Source organism: Taudactylus pleione, unplaced genomic scaffold, assembly GCF_031769625.1.
Source record: "Taudactylus pleione unplaced genomic scaffold, aTauple2 ptg000398l, whole genome shotgun sequence".
In the NCBI taxonomy this organism is placed as follows: domain Eukaryota; kingdom Metazoa; phylum Chordata; class Amphibia; order Anura; family Myobatrachidae; genus Taudactylus; species Taudactylus pleione.
In genome coordinates, this window is record NW_028284800.1 from 3,312,717 (window position 1) to 3,334,763 (window position 22,047).

At 42.9% G+C, this 22,047-nt stretch overlaps 1 protein-coding gene across 2 annotated transcripts in view; it reads left to right on the top strand.

Moving 5' to 3' along the window:
- LOC148506677 (sodium channel protein type 5 subunit alpha-like) overlaps positions 1 to 22,047 on the top strand; it is a 323,898-nt gene that overhangs the window by 197,989 nt on the left and 103,862 nt on the right. For both annotated transcript variants that reach the window (XM_088446436.1, XM_088446435.1), the window contains exon 16: positions 1,726 to 2,208. In XM_088446436.1, coding sequence (XP_088302562.1) covers positions 1,726 to 2,208 — 483 coding nt within the window. The remainder of the gene's footprint in view (positions 1 to 1,725; positions 2,209 to 22,047) is intronic.

A 22,047-nucleotide genomic window follows, 5' to 3' on the forward strand; every position in this document is an offset into this window, starting at 1 on the left:
CTTCAGATATGAACGACTGAACGATTTTTAAATCGTTATCGTTCAGATCTGAAGGAAAAATCTGACCGTGTGTATGCACCATAAGGATATAGTAATGTTCATTTACTTAATTAGCAGTCTGGTGCAAAATTGCACTAAACCACTGGTTCTCAACCCGAAAGTTTTCCCAACAGGTCATGTTTTCAGGATTTCTGTCTGTGGAAGCTAATAGAATAATGACTGACCAAGCAACATAGATAACTCATCTGTGCATGAGTAAAGAAATCCACACAAAAAAAAACCTGTTCGTGTTACAGTACTTGAGGCCTGGAGTTGAGAACCTCTGCACTAATCCATAGCAACCAAACAAACACTTGTTTTCAATGTTTACATTACTCTACACCAGGGGTTCCCAACCACGGTCCTCGAGGCACACCAACAGTCCATGTTTTGGATAGATATACTTTAGCACAAGTGTGTTAATTAGTACCGCAGTTATTTTGATCTGACCTTCTGTACTCAAGCTTGAATATCACTAAAACTTGCACTGTTAGTGTGCCTTGCGGAGCAAGGTTGGGAAACACTGTTCTATACAGATGAAAGCTATGAGCCGTATTCAAATTTAGCGGACCTGCGATACTTTTCCGCCTCCCGGACATTTCGCCTACTTCGCCTGTTTTGCAGGCGGAAAAGTATCGCACGCATGCCCGCGTATCCCCGTATTCAATTTGAAAGTATGCGAAAACGGGACCCGACAAAACTTAAACAAGCGGAAAGTCATGTCAGATTTGAGGAAATCAGCCTGACACCCCCCAAAAGATGCTCTGACATGGGGGTTAACTATGGCTTGCTGAAGGTATTTGGTGTTTTTAAACGGGCTCAATAGCTGGTAAATAGCGTTTTTGTATAAGTGGTGCAGAATAGTATTCAGGAGTTGTTTTGCAGAAAATAACTTATCCCAGCAAATTTGGGGTACTTGAAAATGGGGGCCAGCATATTTAAAAGTTGCTAAAGTTCAGTTTTAAAAACGTAAAAAATCCACCTGCCGCAAGCACCTGCAATGAAAAAAACCACCTGGGGCATACTTGGGGACCCCCCTAGAGTCTAGTTCGCTAGTTTTTAACTTTGTCCCCCAACTTTTTTTTTTTCGCCCCCAAAATGAAAGTGATTTTTTGGGGTAAGTCTTTCAAAAAAAAAAAAATTGACACAGTTTATCTTTAGGGGACTGTCTGAAGGCTGCACGGGGGTTCCTGCAATGTTGTACCCCAAAACCCCAATTCTGCACTTTTTTCCGCCTGCTATTCATAGGCAAAACTTTTTCACCTATTACATTGCATTGACTTTCCACCTAGGCGGAAAGTCTTTCAAATTGAATACGGCAATACATCGGCGACACTTTTTTGCCAATTCCGGCTTTTCGCTCCAAATTGAATACGGGCCTAAGTGCTGATTGGTTGTTATGAAAACACTGAAAACTGCTACATTTTCTCTAGATCTATTATGAAGTAGTTTTTGTTTTCCGTGCAACTCAGACTTCAGTAAATACTTTCTACAGGTGTTAATTGTTTGTTTTACTTTAGCTCCAGAATTCCACAAGCGACTTTATTAATGGCGTGCAATCGTGCTAAACTCTTTTGTTTGTGTGAATATGAAATTACAGGGTTTTTTATTGATATAATGTTTTGCTTTGGAAAATAACTATGAGTATATGCTATAACTATTTAATTCCCTTATTATACTTTACAGGTCCTGAACCTCTTCTTGGCTCTTCTGCTAAGCTCGTTCAGCTCAGATAATTTATCTGCCCCAGATGATGATGGAGAAATGAACAACCTGCAGATTGCTTTTGCTAGAATGCAAAGGGGCATTTCCTTTGCTAAACAAACCGTCTTAGATTTTTTCTGCAACTTATTCACCAAGCCCAAAAAAACTGGGGACACTTTTATAACAAGCCTGTCTAGAAAGAACAGGAACATCAACAACATCAATCTGAACAATCACATGAACGTAGGCGACACTGGGAAAGAAAAGGACGATTACCGGGAAGGGAATAATACCAATGAACGCATTTCTAAGAATGGTGACAAATATGTCGTTAGTGAAGGTGACGATTACATGACCAACCCTCGTCTCTCTGTCTGCGTGCCTATTGCCTTGGGTGAATCTGATGCAGAGTACCATGAAGACGATGAACAGAGTATTTTCACAGATGTTGAGAACAGTAAAGAGGTAAGCCCTAACGCTATCACTCTCATCTCAGGCTATTGTGGTCTGTAATTATTTAGCTGTATCTTAGTTTAAAAATGTAACGTATTCATATGTCTCAAGTAAGTACCAATCGTCTGTCCATTGCTTGTTTTGGATCTATAATAAGAATTAATAACTATTAAAAGTAGTGACATAAAACACTTCATTCAAGATTTATATAGTGAGAGTTTACACTAAGATGTTCTTACTAGATTTTAAGTGTATTCTTCTGATCTGCTTCCACTGCTTCCTCTTCTTCAATAATCCACATATTAAATGTACTTTCCAAATCGGAATTTCAGTATTGAAATATAACCTTGAGCAGGATAAACTGCTTTGATAGGAAATAACATGCGATCATGTGAGGAGATTCTTTTGTGACCTTGACTCTGAATGTGTATGTGGCTATCGGGTGGACAATACAACTATGTTTCAGTATCCATCTCCCAATGCATCCACTCATCATGGAACAGGAGGCGAGCTGGGGGTTTCCTGATTTGGCTGCTTGAGGGTCTCTTGTGTTTCTTACAGCAGGTGTGCTGCTTCATCAGTGATACATCCTGTCAGCTGCTTCACTTTGTGTAGCTAAAATAAACCAGTAAACATGCTTATTAGAAGTTTTAATAGCTGCTCAATAAAGACATGTAACTATAGTTGTATTCATTTCTAATACCCTGCAAATGATTACCAAGGTTCTTATATTGTCTAATAATATTTCCATACAGAGACGCTACAGATGTGTCCTCATACATCTAGCCTGAATACATGTGGCGCGAGTAAGCCGCCAAGTCCCGTGCGACTCTATTAGCGCCCGGCGACTTTTTCGGCCAAAAATTCTTCTTTGTCGCAATGTGATCCGACCAGGATGCGCCAGGAGCCTGTGCTGTTTGATATGCGACACTTGTATATTTCTGTGTGACTGAGTTCGTATACGAAGCATAATGGAATTTGGCGTGGGAAACAGCCACTGTTGCTGCATTGTAACATTTTGTATACAGACTCAGGGGCCTATTCATCAACACTAAAATAACGTTTTTAAGGACATTTTCCTTAAATAACGTTATTTTGGTATTCATGAACAGACTTAACACAGGAGATATCACAGATATCTCCTTGCTAAGTCCCCCTGCGTTAATTTCCACACTCCCCATACATTAGTATGGGGATGTGGAAATTATGGTATTCATCAAATTCCGAAAATTATGAATTTTCGGAATTTGATGCAGTTACTATTCGCCACTGTGAGGTGGCGAATAGCAGAATCCACTAACCTGTATCAGCGTGTGCAGGTCCCTCGACGAGTCCCTCCGGCACTCTGCTCCGTCCTCAGGCTCCGGAGGCTGGTCTGTCATGTGTGCTCCCCAGCAGAGCACAAGAAAGTTTAGAAAAAGAAAAAAAAAATTATTTTTTTTTCTAATCTGTCATGTGGTCTGCAGGGAAACCACATGACAGACCAGCAGGACGGAGCCGAGGCTGCTGCGCGGACAGGTAAGTCGGGGGGGGGGGGAAGGTGAGCGGAGGGGGTAGGGGGGTGGGGGGGGTAGGGGGGGTACGAAACTTACCGCATCTGTTGGCAGTGCTGCGCATGCGCTGGTTTTACAGATGTAACAGCGCATGCGCAGCACTGTTTCCAGACGCGATAAGGTAATGTAGAGAGGGAAAAGTATCTATTTCCCGAAAAGCTGTCATCGCAAAAATGACAGCTTTTCGGAATAGATACTTATGGAGAGGTGGAATGATGAATTCCACCTATAATTAGCTAGAACTCCATGAGAGTTCTAAAGCTAATTATCTCCATTGAATTTTTACGTTTAATGAATAGGCCCCTCAGACATGAAAAATACACCTGGCATAATCAGAGGTGCAAGAGGCTTGGCGTGCCGAGGGGTTATTTTGCACAACTGCAGCAAGAATGTATGAGGATGCATATGTATTACAAAAGTGTAATGTCACTTTTTTTTTAGTTTTCAAATAGAGACCATGGGGTAAATTTACTAAGATTCGAGTTTGTGTGAGTTTGCAAACTCACGTGAGTTTAGGCATTTTTTTCATCTCGCAAAGTTACTAAAGTCAAACTTGAGTGAGTTTGAAGTGAGTTTTAATTTTTCACTGTTAAAACTCATGTGAGTTTGCAAACTCGAAAAAACTCACCATTGGCCAAAATAATGAAGTACTTTAGATGAAAAAGAAGCAACTCGCAAATTTACTAAGAATCGAGTTTCCAATCTTGTGTGAGATTGTAGCAAACTCACTGTGAAGTAGAAGTTTCAAATAGACCATCTCCTGAGCTGCGAGTTTGGCAGAAACATACACAGATCAGTGTGATTTGTGTATGTTTCTGCCTGTTTATGTAATATAAAGTGGTTTTATTTTTTGAAAAATGACATAGGGTCCCCCCCAAAAGCATAACCAGCCCCAGACTTGCCAGACAGTCCTGGTTCCTAACATTATGGGGAACAAAATTAATAGGGTTCCACCATAATTTAAGAACCAGCACCAGGCAGCAGGGCCAGACCTGGTTTTAAAAATAGGTTGAAAACAAATGGCGTGAGTTCCCACCTATTTTTAAAACTAGTTCCAGACACATTCTAGCGGGGGACTGATGCCACAGCCAGGGGAGCCCTTTCACCGGGTTTGCTGGGACCTGTAGTTCCACTGTAAAGACAATGTGAATTAATCTATTTTTTGCACGCTACACATACACTATCAACCCGCCACCCACCACCCAGGGGGGGCGGGGATAGCCCCGGGCTATCAGCCTAGGCCAGGGGTGCCCTGGAGAGGGGGTCCCCTTTATTGGAGGGGTCCCCAACTCCCCAGGGTTCCCTGGCCTGAGCTGACTAGCGGTCAGGGCTGCGGCTGGGGGACCCGGTGAAAGGGCACCCCTGGCTGTGGCATCAGCCCCCCGCTAGAAAAGGTCCAGTGCTAGTTTTAAGTTTAATGGTACCCCTACGCAAATTTTTTACCCCTATAATTAAAACCAGGACTGACCCTGCAGCCTGGTGCTGGTACCTAATTTACGGTGGAACCCTACTCGTTTTGTTCCTTGTAATTTTAGGTACCAGGACAGGCTGGCAATTCCGGGGCTGGTTAAGCTTTAGGGGGGTGACCTTATGTCATTTTATTTGTAATATTATTTAACCCATTTTTTACAGGTCTTAATACATAAGCAGCTTACACATATCTCACTGATATGTGCAGGCTGCTTGCTCGGGTGAGTTTTAAAGAGAGAAAACACTGCAGTCTCGGGTGAGTAATCTCACCTAAACTCTCCTTAAACTCACCTATAAACTCTCCTCTACACTCGCAATTTGGAAGAAAAAACTCAATCTGCTTCACCATTGAAAAACTCACTTTCAGCTAAACTCACTTATTAGTAAATTTGCGAGTTTGATAAGGGAAAACTCACCCAAGTTTTGGTGAAGCAAAGTGAGTTAAAAACTAAAAAACTCGACCACACTCGAATCTTAGTAAAATTACCCCCATGCCTGTTAATAAAGTGTCTTTTTATTAAAGAGAGAAAAGCCGTTCTCTCTATGGGGCCTAAGTATTTATTAGGGATGTGCGCTGATCCCCATGTTTTGATATTGGTTTTGGTTCTGGATCTGTATCTCCTTCAAGGTTTTGGATCTGGATTTGGTTTTGCAAACCACCCTCAAGTATTTTGGTTTTGGATCTGGATTTTTAAATAAAAAATAGATAAAAAGTTTTAAAAACAGCTAAAATCATGTAATTTATGCAATCCAAACCACAAAAAGATCAGAACCGCTACCCAGATCTCCTCAGGAGATTAGAACCGCGACTCAGATTTACCCGGATTCATGAAATTCTGGTGGATTTGGTTTTCTGGAGAACCGAACTGTACATCTCTACTATTTATCCATTAAATATTTGCAGCATGTTCCCTGAAAACACCCATTTTCGGGGGATACCTGCAAATATTTAGTATCCCCACAGATGTATTATGGAGGCACCAAAGCAGATATCCCTCCATTTCTGATGGCAGTCACAACCCCTATAGGTTTCTCGGGGGAATGCGATGCTATCGGATTTACCAAGCAGCTTGGTCCCCGCAACTAACGCCATTTGAAGATGGTGTTGTGCTGCTGTAGCCCATGGGCTACACTTTGTTAAAATTACCGGGAGAGGGTTCCGGAGCAATGATGACCACGCACGCATGTCTGCAGACCGTGCATGCACAGCAATCCAGCACAGGTGCTCTTTTATACATCCCTGCGCTATGATCGTATACTGCAATGCTAATATCGCGCCCAGATCGCATTGCAACAAAATGCGTCCTCTGCTGAATCAGGCCCTATATTCTGATATGTTCCAATAAAAAAATACAGCACAGATAATCTGCAGGCACATCAAATTACTTTCTTAAAAAAACAAAAACAACAACAACAACAAACAGTTTAGTTCTAAGTTAGTTATTTTTCCTCAGCCGTGAGCGCCTGCTGGATTTTCATATGTGTGATAAGCAGCAAACCAGCTGCATTAATGATAAACATCATCAAGTGTTGCGTCATCACAGAGTTGTCAGTCTACTAAGAAGCAGAGACTCCTACTATGAATCTAGATGTCCTATACCATTTAATTATACTGATATATGATAACGGACCAGCAGCACAGTGTCTGCCGTTCTTGACTTTATCATTACCACCTTCATTTTATAGACATTATTGCTTTGAGTCACAATAGAAAATTGTGCTTGACCTACTGTTGCATAGATACACACTTCCTGACGCTGAGAGATTCCCTGCGCTCTGTACTGGTCTTTTCAACAGTGACTCAGTCTCAGATTATAGTGTTTGCTGAATTGTAGACAGATGTTTAATGATGCTGTTAATTTACTAATCTTTTTTGTTAATGACTAGTGTCTCAGTGGGTAAATAGATTAAAAGTACAATTTGGAGTTTGCATATGTTTCTCAAATAAGTTTTTTTTTGTTTTTTTTAGCAATTGCTGGTAGTTGTTATTGTTTACCATAAAATTAAATCAGTGATGCAACTTCCTGACCATTCTGTGCTCATCTTCCTGACCATTCTGTGCTCAACTTCCTGACCATTCTGTGCTCATCTTCCTGACCATTCTGTGCTCATCTTCCTGACCATTCTGTGCTCAACTTCCTGACCATTCTGTGCTCATCTTCCTGACTGTACTCAACTTCCTGACCATTCTGTGCTCAACTTCCTGACCATTCTGTGCTCAACTTCCTGACCATTCTGTGCTCATCTTCCTGACCATTCTGTGCTCATCTTCCTGACCATTCTGTGCTCATCTTCCTGACCATTCTGTGCTCAACTTCCTGACCATTCTGTGCTCAACTTCCTGATCATTCTGTGCTCATCTTCCTGACCATTCTGTGCTCAACTTCCTGATCATTCTGTTCTCAACTTCCTGATCATTCTGTTCTCAACTTCCTGATCATTCTGTGCTCATCTTCATGACCATTCTGTGCTCAACTTCCTGATCATTCTGTGCTCAACTTCCTGACCATTCTGTGCTCAACTTCATGACCATTCTGTGCTCAACTTCCTGACCATTCTGTGCTCAACTTCCTGACCATTCTGTGCTCAACTTCCTGATCATTATGTGCTCAACTTCCTGATCATTCTGTTCTCAACTTCCTGATCATTCTGTGCTCAACTTCCTGACCATTCTGTGCTCATCTTCCTGACCATTCTGTGCTCAACTTCCTGACCATTCTGTGCTCAACTTCCTGATCATTATGTGCTGAACTTCCTGATCATTCTGTGCTCAACTTCCTGATCATTCTGTATTCAACTTCCTGATCATTCTGTGCTCATCTTCCTGACCATTCTGTGCTCATCTTCCTGACCATTCTGTGCTCATCTTCCTGACCATTCTGTGCTCAACTTCCTGACCATTCTGTGCTCAACTTCCTGATCATTCTGTGCTCAACTTCCTGATCATTCTGTATTCAACTTCCTGATCATTCTGTGCTCATCTTCCTGACCATTCTGTGCTCATCTTCCTGACCATTCTGTGCTCATCTTCCTGACCATTCTGTGCTCAACTTCCTGACCATTCTGTGCTCAACTTCCTGATCATTCTGTGCTCAAATTCCTGATCATTCTGTGCTCAACTTCATGATCATTCTTGATCATTCTGTACTCAACTTACTGACCATTCTGTACACAAGGGTTGCCATGTAATTCTAAGGGCTCAATCCAAATAGGAGCGAGTTTGCAAATACGAGTTTGTTTCACGCAACACGCATACGCACGAATGCGTGCACCCTAGGGGTAATCGGTATGTAATGCTGGCGGCTGTTTAGCCGCCGGATCAAATACCAACAGCGGCAGCCCGACGAGTTGGAATCCCGACAGCATCAGATAAACCCTCCCCTTTCCCTATCCTAACCCTCCCTTAGGGGTGCCTAACCCTAACCTCCCCCCTAGTGCCTAACCCTAACCTCCCCCCATTAGTGCCTAAACCCTACCCCCCTTCCCCACACCCTAAACCTAACCCTCCTGGGGGGGGCTGACCCTAACCCCTAAGCCCTTTCTCTACCCTAACCCTCCCAGGGAGACCCTAAGTCCCCCCAGGAGTCCCTAAAGCTAACCCTACACGCTAAGACATTCGGTAAGCAAGGTGTCGGGATTTAGTAGTGGGGCTAATGATAGGCATCGGGATTTCGACACCTATCTTTAGTCCCATGTCGGGATATGGCTTTCGGGATATCAGCGGGCGGGATAGCGCCCGCCGATATCCTAACTACATCCCACATTAAGGTGCGCAACTTTTCTACAAAATGCGACCTAGGAGAAGTGCATTAAAAAGGTGAGGAAACCACCCTGAACCCCCAAAAAGCTACAACTGTGATAGCAGGAGGCTTAGTGTCAAATGACTGATTTTGCACTTTTTATTTATTGATGGAAAAATGACAGGAAGCAAGTGTTTTTCAGCAAATGAAAATCTTTCCAGCATTTTTGGGCACGGGAAAATATCTGTATAGTAGTTTTTCAAAGTTTTATACAGGTTTGTAAAAAGTTAAAAATAAACACTTTTACCCCTCATCTGCAAGTTCAAAAACCTCTCCCATCAATACACCTCCACATACCTGTCCCACATCATTTACACCTCCACGAACCTGTCCCACATAATTTACACCTCCACGAACCTGTCCCACATCATTTACACCTCCACATACCTGTCCCACATCATTTACACCTCCACGAACCAGTCCCACATCATTTACACCTCCACATACCTGTCCCACAACATTTACACCTCCACATATCTGTCCCACATAATTTACACCTCCACGAACCTGTCTTACATCATTTACACCTCCACGTACCTGTCCCACATCATTTACACCTCCACGTACCTGTCCCACATCATTTACACCTCCATGTATCTGTCCCACATGATTTACACCTCTTCGTATCTGTCCCTCATCATTTACACCTCCACATACCTGTCCCACATAATGTACACCTCCACACATCTGTCCCACATCATTTACACCTCCACATACCCGTCCCACATAATTTACACCTCCACATACCTGTACCACATCATTTACACCTCCACATACCTGTCTTACATCATTTACACCTCCACATATCTGTCCCACATCATTTACACCTCCACTTGCCTGTCCCACATCATTTACACCTGCACATATCTGTCCCACATAATTTACACCTCCACGAACCTGTCTTACATAATTTACACCTCCACATACCTGTCCCACATCATTTACACCTCCACATACCCATCCCACATAATTTACACCTCCACAAACCTGTCTTACATAATTTACACCTCCACATACCTGTCCCACATCATTTACGCCTCCACATACCCATCCCACATAATTTACACCTCCACAAACCTGTCTTACATCATTTACACCTCCACATATCTGTCCCACATCATTTACACCTCCACGTACCTGTCCCACATTATTTACACCTCCACATACCTGTCCCACATCAGTTACACCTCCACGTACCTGTCCCACATCATTTACACCTCCACATATCTGTCCCACATAATTTACACCTCCACGAACCTGTCTTACATCATTTACACCTCCACATACCTGTCCCACATCATTTACACCTCCACATACCCATCCCACATAATTTACACCTCCACAAACCTGTCTTACATAATTTACACCTCCACATACCTGTCCCACATCATTTACGCCTCCACATACCCGTCCCACATAATTTACACCTCCACAAACCTGTCTTACATCATTTACACCTCCACATACCTGTCACACATCATTTACACTTCCACATACCTGTCCCACATCATTTACACCTCCACATACCCGTCCCACATCATTTACACCTCCACAAACCTGTCTTACATCATTTACACCTCCACATATCTGTCCCACATCATTTACACCTCCACATACCTGTCCCACATCATTTACACCTCCACATACCTGTCCCACATAATTGACACTTTCGCATAGCTGTCCCTCATCATTTGCACCTCCACATACATATCACACATAATTTACACTTTCACATACCTGTCCCCCATCATTTACATCTCCACATACCTCCACATACCTGTCCCACTTACGCAACATCGGCCTCTGCATACACTCAGGAGGTTTCCAGGACTTTTCGCTATGCGCAGTAGCAACTAATCGCAAACATCGACACTGCGTCCACCTCTGAATCAGACCTTACATTGCTCTTTGTAATATTAATTCGTCATCATGATAAAAAGAGCAATACAATCAGTAAACCTAAATCTCACGAAACCAAGTTTAAAGTGAATATCACAGATTACAAAATATCCTCTAGCTGCAAAAGACACCGGGGTATATTTACTATGCTGCGGTTTGTCACAGCTGACGATCATCAGGGGCTTTGACTGCTAGTTTTAAAATGAAAATAGGAATGATTTCCAAGCAAGCCTGGTTTAGCATTCATTCCTACTGTAATGCCATTTTAAAACTATCGGTCAAAGCCGCTGATGACCCATATATATATCTACCAATTACTAAACATACACTTAGGGGTATATTTACTAAAGTGCGGATTTTTAGAAGTGGAGCTGTTGCCCATAGTAACTAGGGATGGCGCAGGACCATTTTTGCTGGATTGAATTTGGCTCTGATTCGTTGTCCGGCTTTGGATTTGGATTTGCCAAACCTGCTGTGACTGGTTTTGGATTTGGATTTGTTTTTCTTACAAAAATTGCCAAAAAAAGCTAAAATCACATAATTTGGGCTTTTTTTTTTGTTCCTTATAGCTACTGCGCAAGGTGGCAATTGATACCAAATATCTATATAGAATGATATAGCTGCTGATGAAATGTGCAGGAGACTTTGTTGAAATATAAAATCTTTGTTTAACAGATAATAAAACACACATATGTTGTAAAACCAAATATCCGCAATGCAGATGTTAATACAATGGCTGTGATTGTCTGTTAAGTACCTATGTTACTAATAGAATGTTAACGTGTAACAGCTTGATTGAATCCACAATTTGATAATGAATAAATAAAAAACAATTTAAATGAATGGAGAGATGCTGGCATCCCAGCACTAAATCATGAGAATATACGTATTAACTGTCTCTGTATAACCATTGTATATGGATACAATGTGCGTGGCCACGCTACTGATATACATACGGTCCTGTAGATGGATGTAAAAGTCACGGCAAGCAATGTTCCGAATATGATATGCCCGTAGATGTAGCAGAAGGCGGTGGTTACCGCTGGCTGAGCAGGACCGGGTGTACTAGATGATAATTTCTCCTGCTCCTCCAGCATCGGCCTGGAACGCATGCAGCTGGTCCTGCTCAGCCATCTACAGGACCGTATCTATATCAGTAGCGTGGCCACGCACATTGTATCCATATACATTGGTTATACAGAGACAGAGGGCCTGATTCAGAGCCGGACGCTCTGACCAGAGCGCTCACTCTGAATCAGGGCCCTCCTACATGAAAATGGAGCGGCCTCCTGGACGCTCGCATAGCTGTGGGTGACCACCCACAGCTTATGCGAGTGTCCATGATGATGGTCGCGATGGTCAAGACCATCGCGACCATCGGGCTTGCGACGGAGACCCTGCGGTAGGGTCTCGCTGCCGCAAGCCCTGGAGTGATTTTGGCTCTATCGGAGCCAAAATCACTCCCACTGATATCACTAGTGACTGGAGTGACTAGGCTTCAGACGGTAGGCGTTCCCATGGGAACGTGTCCGTCTGGCAGCCACGCCCCCGGCACACCCACCAAAAGGGGGCGTGCTGTCAATCAACATCGACAGCACGCCCCCTTTGGTGCGAGACCCGGTGCGACGGCTACCCCGTCGCTAGCTGGGTCTTGCGCATGCGCACGACAGAGCTCCCTCCGTCGTGCGCATGCGCAGTGGGGTAACATCGACCCGCTTGCGAGCGTCCTGCGCTCGCGAGTGGGTCTGAATGACCCCCAGAGTTAATACGTATATTCTCATGATTTAGTGCTGGGATGCCAGCATCTCTCCATTCATTTAAATAGTTTTTTATTTATTTTATTTATTCACTATCAAATTGTGGATCCAATCAAGCTGTTACACGTTTACCATTCTATTAGTAACATAGGCCCTCATTCAGAGCCACTCGCTAGCGGCAGTACGCTCGTTCCGAGCGATGTTCGCACATCTGCGCATGCGTACGGATCGTAATACGCATGCGCGAACCAGTCAGTGCGGCCGAAATTCATGTGCTCGCAATATAGCGAATGCCTGCTATTTTGAGTGACAGAATGAGGCGTATGTGGGTGGTAACAGGGGAAGGTGCTTGAAAATGGGGAGTGGAGATCCGAACGCAGGCGTGCTTAAAGGTCAAAACGGGCGTTTTATGGGTGTGCATAATTAATACAGCAGCGTCATTGACCACGTCACTGGGTTTTTTTTAAGCCAGAACTGTTCGCAAAATTGTGGTAGCAAAAACCAACCACAAGAATAGCGAGCAGTTCATACGCTGGTCGATGTACTCGATTAATCTAATAAATAGCGGACATGACGTATGGTGCGAGCGGCCAGGGGGCGTTTTTAACAAATAAACGAGCGTATCTTTTGCTCGCTCGTTCAGACTTAGAGGTGTGAACAGACTGCAATTTGCGAAGGGATCATTTGAATAGCCACCCCTTGTTTTTGAACGAACGACCGCAAATAGCGAACGGCTCTGAATCAGGCCCATAGTTACTTAACATACAATCACAGCCATTGTATAAACATCTGATATGCGGATATTTGGTTTTACAACATATGTGTGTTTTATTGTCTGTTAAACAAAGATTTTATATTTCAACAAAGTCTCCTGCACATTTCATCAGAGAGCAATATACAGTCAGGTGCATAAATATTGGGACATTGACAGAATTTTCATATTTTGGCCTCTATTCACCACCACAATGGCTTTGAAATTAAACAAACAAGATGTGCTTTAACTGCAGACTTTCAGATTTAATTTGAGGGTAATTACATCCAAATCAGGTGAACGGTATAGGAATTACAATGGTTTCTATATGTGCCTCCCACTTTTTAAGGGGCCAAAAGTAATGGGACTATCAACTCAAAAGCTATTTCATGGACAGGTGTGGGCTATTCCCTCATTATTTCATTATCAATTAAGCAGGTAAAAGGTCTGGAGTTGATTCTGGGTGTGACATTTGCATTTGGAATCAGTTGCTGTCGACTCTCAATATGAGATCCAAAGAGCTGTCACTATCAGTGAAGCAAGCCATCATTAGGCTGAAAAATCAAAACAAACCCATCAGAGAGATAGCAAAAACATTAGGTGTGGCCAAATCAACTGTTTGGAACATTCTTAAAAAGAAAGAACGCATCGGAGAGCTCAGCAACACCAAAAGACCCGGAAGACCACGGAAAACAACTGTGGTGGATGACAGAAGAATTATTTCCCTGGTGAAGAAAAACCCCTTCACAACAGTTGGCCAAATTAAGAACACTCTCCAGGAGGTAGGTGTATATGTGTCAAAGTCAACAATCAAGAGAAGACTTCACAAGAGTGGATATAGAGGGTTCACCACAAGATGTAAACCATTGGTGAGCCACAAAAACAGGAAGACCAGATTAGAGTTTCCCAAACAACATCTAAAAAAGCCATTACAGTTCTGGAACAACATCCTATGGACAGATGAGACAAAGATCAACTTGTACCAGAGTGATGAGAAGAGAAGAGTATGGAGAAGGAAAGGAACTGCTCATGATCCAAAACATACCACCTTATCAGTGAAGCATGGTGGTGGTAGTGTCATGGCGTGGGCATGTATGGCTTCCAATGGAACTGGTTCCCTTGTATTTATTGATGTGACTGCTGACAAAAGCAGCAGAATGAATTCTGTAGTGTTTTGGGCAATATTATATGCTCATATTCAGTCAAATGCTTTAGAACTCATTGGACGGCGCTTCACATTGCAGATGGACAATGACCCAAAGCATACTGCAAAAGCAACCAAAGCGTTTTTTAAGGCTAAAAAGTGGAATGTTATGCAATGGCCAAGTCACTCCCCTGACCTGAATCCGATTGAGCATGCATTTCACTTGATGAAGACAAAACTGAAGGGAAAATGCCCCAAGAACAAGCAGGAACTGAAGACATTTGCAGTAGAGGCCTGGCAGAGCATCACCAGGGATGAAACCCAGCGTCTGGTGATGGCTATGCATTCCAGACTTCAGGCTGTAATTGCCTGCAAAGGATTTGCAACAAAGTATTAAAAAGTGAAAGTTAGATTTAGGATTGTTTAGTTTGTCCCATTACTTTTGGCCCCTTAAAAAGTGGGAGGCACATATAGAAACCGTTGTAATTCCTACACCGTTCACCTGATTTGGATGTAATTAACCTCAAATTAAATCTGAAAGTCTGCAGCTAAATCGCATATTTTTTGTTTCATTTCAAAGCCATTGTGGTGGTGAATAGAGGCCAAAATATGTAAATTCTGTCAATGTCCCAATATTTATGCACCTGACTGTATATCATTCTATATAGATATTTGGTATCAATTTCCACCTTGCGCAGTAGCTATATGTTTTTTCTTTTTGGTTGTTATACATGAATTGGTCTTAACTAGACCAAGATTGCTACTAGCTAGCAGGTGGTATATCTACGTATGTAAATTACTAGAGAGTGCTGGGTATTGTAGCCTCAAAAACTACAAATCATTCTTTTTTCTTTTGTTCTTAGAGTATTATTAACCTCAATAACATTAATTTCCAGTCATTTACAGTCAATTTAGACCACCTCACAGCTTACAATATTGTTTTCACCATTATTGGCTAAAGGCTGCAGTAAGCTGGCTGGTTACTAAGTGACAGAGCAGCGGCACAGACACCACAGTTTAAAGCACATTTATGAAACACACAGTATTTGTATACATAGAGGGCTGTGGCTCAAGGAGTCACAGTGCTTATACACACAGAGGGCTATAGCTCAAGGAGTCACAGTGCTTATACACACAGAGGCCCTCATTCAGAGGCGGTCGGAGGATGCAAGCGGTAGCTCAGAAACTGGGCGGCTGCTTGCATCCTGACCGGCCGCTTCTGTTTCGGTCGTTAGGCTGTAGGTTTACACCCACAGCTCTAACGACCGCTAGGGTGATGGTCGCGATGGTCATAGACCATCGCGACCATCGGGGCTTACGACGAGACCCTAGGGTAGGGTCTCACTTGTCGTAAGCCCCGGAGAGCTTCTGGTTCTCTCAGAGCCGGAAGCTCTCCACTGACATCACATGGCTGGTACTTTATCTCTGTTCACTTTATCTACTATACATCCAAGGTTTAATAAATAGACCCCTTTGTCACTTACAAATGACATGCTTTGTAGTTTTGCTTCGACCAAATGAATGCTCATAACTTTTTCCCGGCTGATATAATTTCCTAATTCCATCAAAGAGTTCAGGCTATATGGGCTATAATTGCTAAAGTGCAGGTTTTTAGAAGTGGAGATGTTGCCCATAGCAATCAGATTCTACTCAACATTTATCTGGCACCTTCTAGAATATAATAGCTAGAATCTGATTGGTTGCTATGGGCAACATTTCCACTTCTAAAAACCCGCATTTAGTAAATATACCCATGCTTACTGACATTCTGGCTCCCGCCTCCCGGAGGCGGCAGCCAGGTTGGCAAAGCGTGGGGGCGGGGCATGGCATAGAGGGGTGTGGCCGATGATATTACCGAACAGTAAGGGTGGACCTAGGGGTGTCATTTTGACCCTGCCTTCACTACACAATGCCAAAATTACCGGCATTGTGAAGCAGGGGGCAGGGTCATGATGACGCGATTCAGAGCGAAGCGCGTCATTGGTCCCCACGCTGCAGGGGTTTGTCTGGGAATAATGGGGAGGATCCAGGAGGTCGGCGGGTACCCGGGAGGCTTGCCTACTTATCCAGGGGCCCGGAAGCGCTAATCAAATTTTCGGGAGGCTCCCGGCCGAATCGGGAGAGTAGACAGGTATGAATATATCCCTCTGTGTCAATACATCTCTGTATATGCAGCTTTGTATTTTTTTTCCACTTACACATGATAATGCCCTAATGGGGAATTCAATTCAGGGGTTGGGTGTCAGGATTATAACTATAATAATACTCCTGTGCGTTGGGCTCCTTCCTCTGGCAGTCACTGCAATAATCCAAATCTCCAATTTAAAATAGGGATGGATAATTGTAAGTCATGTACCGATAATCCGAATTGATATGAGATTTCCACATACAAATTGGATAAGGCCAATAATTGTAGGAATAATATTGATATTTTCCATCATCTATATTCTGCACATTCACAGTTACAAACCATCCTGCAGCCACTTATGTAATTTTGCGCAACACACTACACAGTGCTGCATGTATTTTTGAGGCTAGGTTTCACCTCACTGCACACAAGTTACTAGTGAGAGGCAGCTCATGTTAATCAATTAATCAAGGTTAACGCTACAGTCAGATGTGTCCTCATACACTATTGCTGCAGTCACACCAAACAGCCCTTTTCGGCGCGTCAGGTCTCATACAATTCAGCTTACGCTGTGCATCTTTTTCACCAAAACTGTGTCTTAGGCCCGATTTCAATTTGAGGTGAAAAGTCCAGACTTTTCTCCTGCTGGACTATTCGCCTCCTTCACCTGTTTTGCAGGCGGAAAAGTATCACACGCGTCCCCGCTTATCACCGTATTCAATTTCTATGGACGCGAAAAGGGGCCCCGGCGAAACTGGAAGCGGCGAAAAAACATGACCATTTTTGGGAAATCATCCTGGCACCCCCCCTAAAGATATCCAGACATGGGGGATGACTATGGGTACCCCTGTTTTTGCCTGCTGAAGGGAAGTTGGGTTTCTAAATAGCCGCTGCAGGTGCATAAATGCAATTTTTTTGGGGAACAATAACTATGGCCATCAAATTTGGGGTAAATGAAAATGGGTGCAAACATATTTATAAGTCCCTAAAATGATTTTTAAAAATTCTTAAAAAATTCACCTGTCACTACTACCTGCGATGAAGAAAACACCTGCCGCATATATGGAACCTCTCTGGAATCAATTTCGCTAGTTTAGAAGTTTGTTCCCTATTTTTTTTTTTCACCCCCAAAATTAAAGTAAATCTTTTGGGGTGTCCTTATTGTTTTTTTATTTTACTTTTTTTGTCACACATTAATTCTAGGGGACATTTCCAGGGGTGCAGGCTATTTTTTTTTAAGCCTGCACCCCTAAACCCCAATTCTGCAGTTTTTTTTCGCCACCTATTCTGTGGAGAAAAGTTATCCCCATTTTTTTACAAAGACTTCTTGCACCGGCGAAAAGTTTTTGAAATTTAATATGGGGATAATTGAAACAAGCGAAAATGACAACTTCGGCGATAAATTTCACCGATAACGGGTTTTCGCCTCGAGTCTGAACCTGTATACAAAGTGCTTGGCTCTTTCCATGCCAAGTCTGCACATACACAATCAGTCTCACACAGATATAAAAGTGTCATATGTCAAATTAATCAGTGCAGTCTCGTAAAGCGGTTTGCTACATCCGTATTGTGACTAAAGGTGCCCATACATGGTGCCATAAATCAGCCGATCTGACAGGTTGGTACAATTTGGCTGCTATATCGCACCGTGTATGGGCATGATATTGGCCAGTGCGTGCACCCGTGGGGTCGTACATCGCACCTCCAGATCTTACTGCAGGTTCAGGGGATGCAATGTGCGATCCCATGCAGCGCTATGCGGGTGGGGGAGGGGGGTGCCAGCAGTCTCAGTCGGTCGGCCACCTGATCGCACCGTTTGTGGGTACCATCCGATATGTTGGACGTCGGATCCCCCGCGTCGCACAGTGCATATTCAGATGAAAAAGATGTAAAAAGACGTTTGGGTCAAGCCGAGTAGCATGGGACCTGGCGACTCATTAGAACCAGGTGTCTCGCGATGCATGGCATGTTGAGGCTATTTGTATGAGAACACATCTATATGCTGTAATTGGCACAAAGTAGTCCTGCAGTTTACGGGCTGAGAATTAGATATATCATGCACGCTATGTCAACGAAAGAAAAAAAACCTAAACTGTAACATTTTTGGTTGACACCAGTGGAGGTGCGCAGTCCAAAATCAAATAGGGGAGCCACACCAACTTCCAGTGAGTTCCGGACGGCGATGTTTGGCAGCATTGGGGTGGTAGCTAGTTTGGCTCCCATTTTTGAATTTTGGACTGCACTTGAGCCTCCACTGGTGCCAAACAAAAATGTAACAGTTATTTTCATAGGAACATGCCTTGTGCAATATACCAACTGTCATATGGCTGTTTTTGCTGTATTTCGATATTCTCCCTATTTTTAAAGCCCTGCAGGATATGATTACTTCCCCCTATTTACTGCATATTTACGTAGGACCTGCACATGTTGATTAGTGATGAGCGGCTCAGCTGTGACTCATTTCTGTCCGACAAGTTCGGATCTGATAATGAAGCACACTGTAACTTTGATGACATCTCCTGTATTTTGTACTGCATATCCAAAACACATTTGGTGATTCAAAACATGTGAGGACCGATCTTTCTGGGGTAAAATGTTGACCCCCAACTGGCTGGCGATGCTGTAAGTCTCTGATCACTGTTAAGGGGCCTATCCATTAGCAGATGAAATGAACGATTGAATGACATATCGTTCAATCGTTCATTATATCTGCTAATGGATAGGCCGATATATCGCATCTATCATCTCTCCAACATGTTAGTCAATTATCGCATATAGCTGTACGATATTAGCAATACCGTGCAGTTTCTATGCGGTAAACGACGAACGACAAAAGATATTAGCAGCAGCTACAGAGCGCTGCAGAGAAAAAAAATCCACTCCCTGAATGATGTCATGCGATATCGTTCATCGTTTGTCGTTTGCCAAAATCTGTCATGTACACGACCGATATCGTTCAGCACAGTCACCGGAATTTTCAAGAGATATCTTTTGTCTTTCATCGCTCAGAAATACATCTGCTAATGGATAGGCCCCTTTACTGCTGCCCAGTACAGACAGGGGAGCATCACGCAGCATCCCCAGTGATTTCTCCTGGTTAAATAGCCCTAGAAAACACTTCCTGCATAAATAAATCCCTTTGCTTGAAGTAGATTGTGAGGGCTGACCTTATAATGACCCTAACTAAAATAGATTTTACAAAGGTGTAATGATATTTGTGAAAGTGGAAATGTGCCACTAAGTGCTAGAGGAAATGAAGACCTATTTTAAAGTAACTTCACTCTTTGTCACCTACATGGTCTTTTTTTAGTAGATTACCTGTAATGTGCTGTAGAGTTCTTTCAACACACCTGCCTGGCAGTGTCCTAGCAGCAGATCATGTTACTCCATTCCAACACTTTGCTATCTGCTCCATTAGAGACATTGCTGCGAGATGTGAGTGCAGTGCTGAAGTCTTTTGTCAGTGTTGATAAGTCCCCTTCCATCACCTACTTGTTTGTGCCACTCACTCTGCACATTTCATGATGACTTCATCTCCCCATGATTCAATATTTGCTATAGTATGTGCTTTTCTGTTTTATTAGAACCATCTTCGTGTTCTCTTTGGTCTACCATTGAATTGCGGCATTATTATTTTAATATAGATCCACAATATATCTATATATATATTATTAGTATAAACTACCAAGAGTTTCTGTTAAGCAGGGTACACACTGGAGCGATATCGGCCCAATATGTAGTTTCCGGCCGAATCGGAATGACATATGGGCTGGATAGGTCAGTGTGTATGATCCATCTGCACGGTCCTGCGGTCGTTAGCGTTATCTTCCGGTCAGCTGTGCTGCACGGCCAACCGGATAATATCGCATGTGGCACTGTGCAAGACAATGAAAGACAGAACAATGGATCATTCAGTCCTTCATTATATCATTCTTATGTGTACCACGGATACGATGTATCGCCCACCATATCGTCCTGGTACACATTACCCCAGTGTGTACCTTGCTTAGACTGAAACGTGAAAATTCTAAATCTGTGCCAGATCTCTTTATTCAATGACAAATGTAATAAATATAAGATTACAGATGGATAATCAGATTACACCAATATCAGAATATCCCCCCATTCTGCCCACTTCAGCTAATCTATACTAAAAAATTCCATAAAAGTAGTGTTTCTTTCCAAATTGGATTTAAACTTTTTTCTTTTTGAAATTTGTGATATTTTATTGGGTCTGTTTAGTTTCCTACTTTCAATGTAACCTTCCAGCATTATACAATTCAGCTCTTCCCCTTTTCATTCTATATCAACTAAAAGTAGGACTTTTTGCTCTTATCCCTCCCAGAAAAAGACATATTTAATGTATTTTTGCATTATCTTTGCTCATGTGCAGTGCATTGTTATCATATAAATCTGCTTGCCAAGTTTAGTAATCCCTTATGAATGTTTGGGGCCTATTTATCAAAGACTCAAAGCCCTGTATATTTAGTACTTTCACATCTTTACTAAATACCCCCTGCAGATTAAGGCCACTGCTGGCTATAGCAGCCCTCACCGGGGGCATTCTATGATGCTTTCCCATGCACAAAAAAAAAGAAAATTTATCATTGAAATCTGTAGTACAAGTATTGCCGTAACTAGGGATATACGAGCTATTCCGTCACCCAAGGCTTAGGGAGTGGCACCGTTGCTGCCCCGTGGCACCTGCATTTTGTCTGTAACAGCACCCTGCAGTCTGTAGAGCCAACTTGGAGCATCATTAAGGCTGGCTTCGACCTCATTAGTGACGGACCAGACGGGGGTGCCGGCATCGGCAAGTGCATACACACTTGCCGATGCCGGCAGCGACGGTGGTGGGGTAGCGGAGACCATGCTGCATTTGGCAGCATGGCATCACTAGCGACATCCTCAGATGTTTCTGCATGTATTAAAGATCTGAGGATGTGACGGACAACCGGCAGTAGCGCGCTCCGGGATCAATATAGTGGGTACATACCACACGTTTTTGAACGATTTGTCATTCTGATGTGTCAGAATCGGCAAATCGTTCAAAATATCGTGTAGTGTGTACCCAGCTTTAGGAATCTGCAGTCACTGTTCTTCTTCCTGGTTCCAGCAGCCCCGCCCCCTTGGGATGACATCATGATGTCACATCTTTGGAGGCAGGGCCAGCACAGGGTGGAAACATATACTGTAGCTGTTAAACAAAAGCTTTTTTATTTCTTTTATAACCCCATTAAAGCTGATTTAGCTGTTTGTTTTTTAATAAATAGGCACTACCATTCAATTGGATATAATATGCACTCCCAGTTGCCCATAAGTATGGATATGTTTCAATGTTATATATTT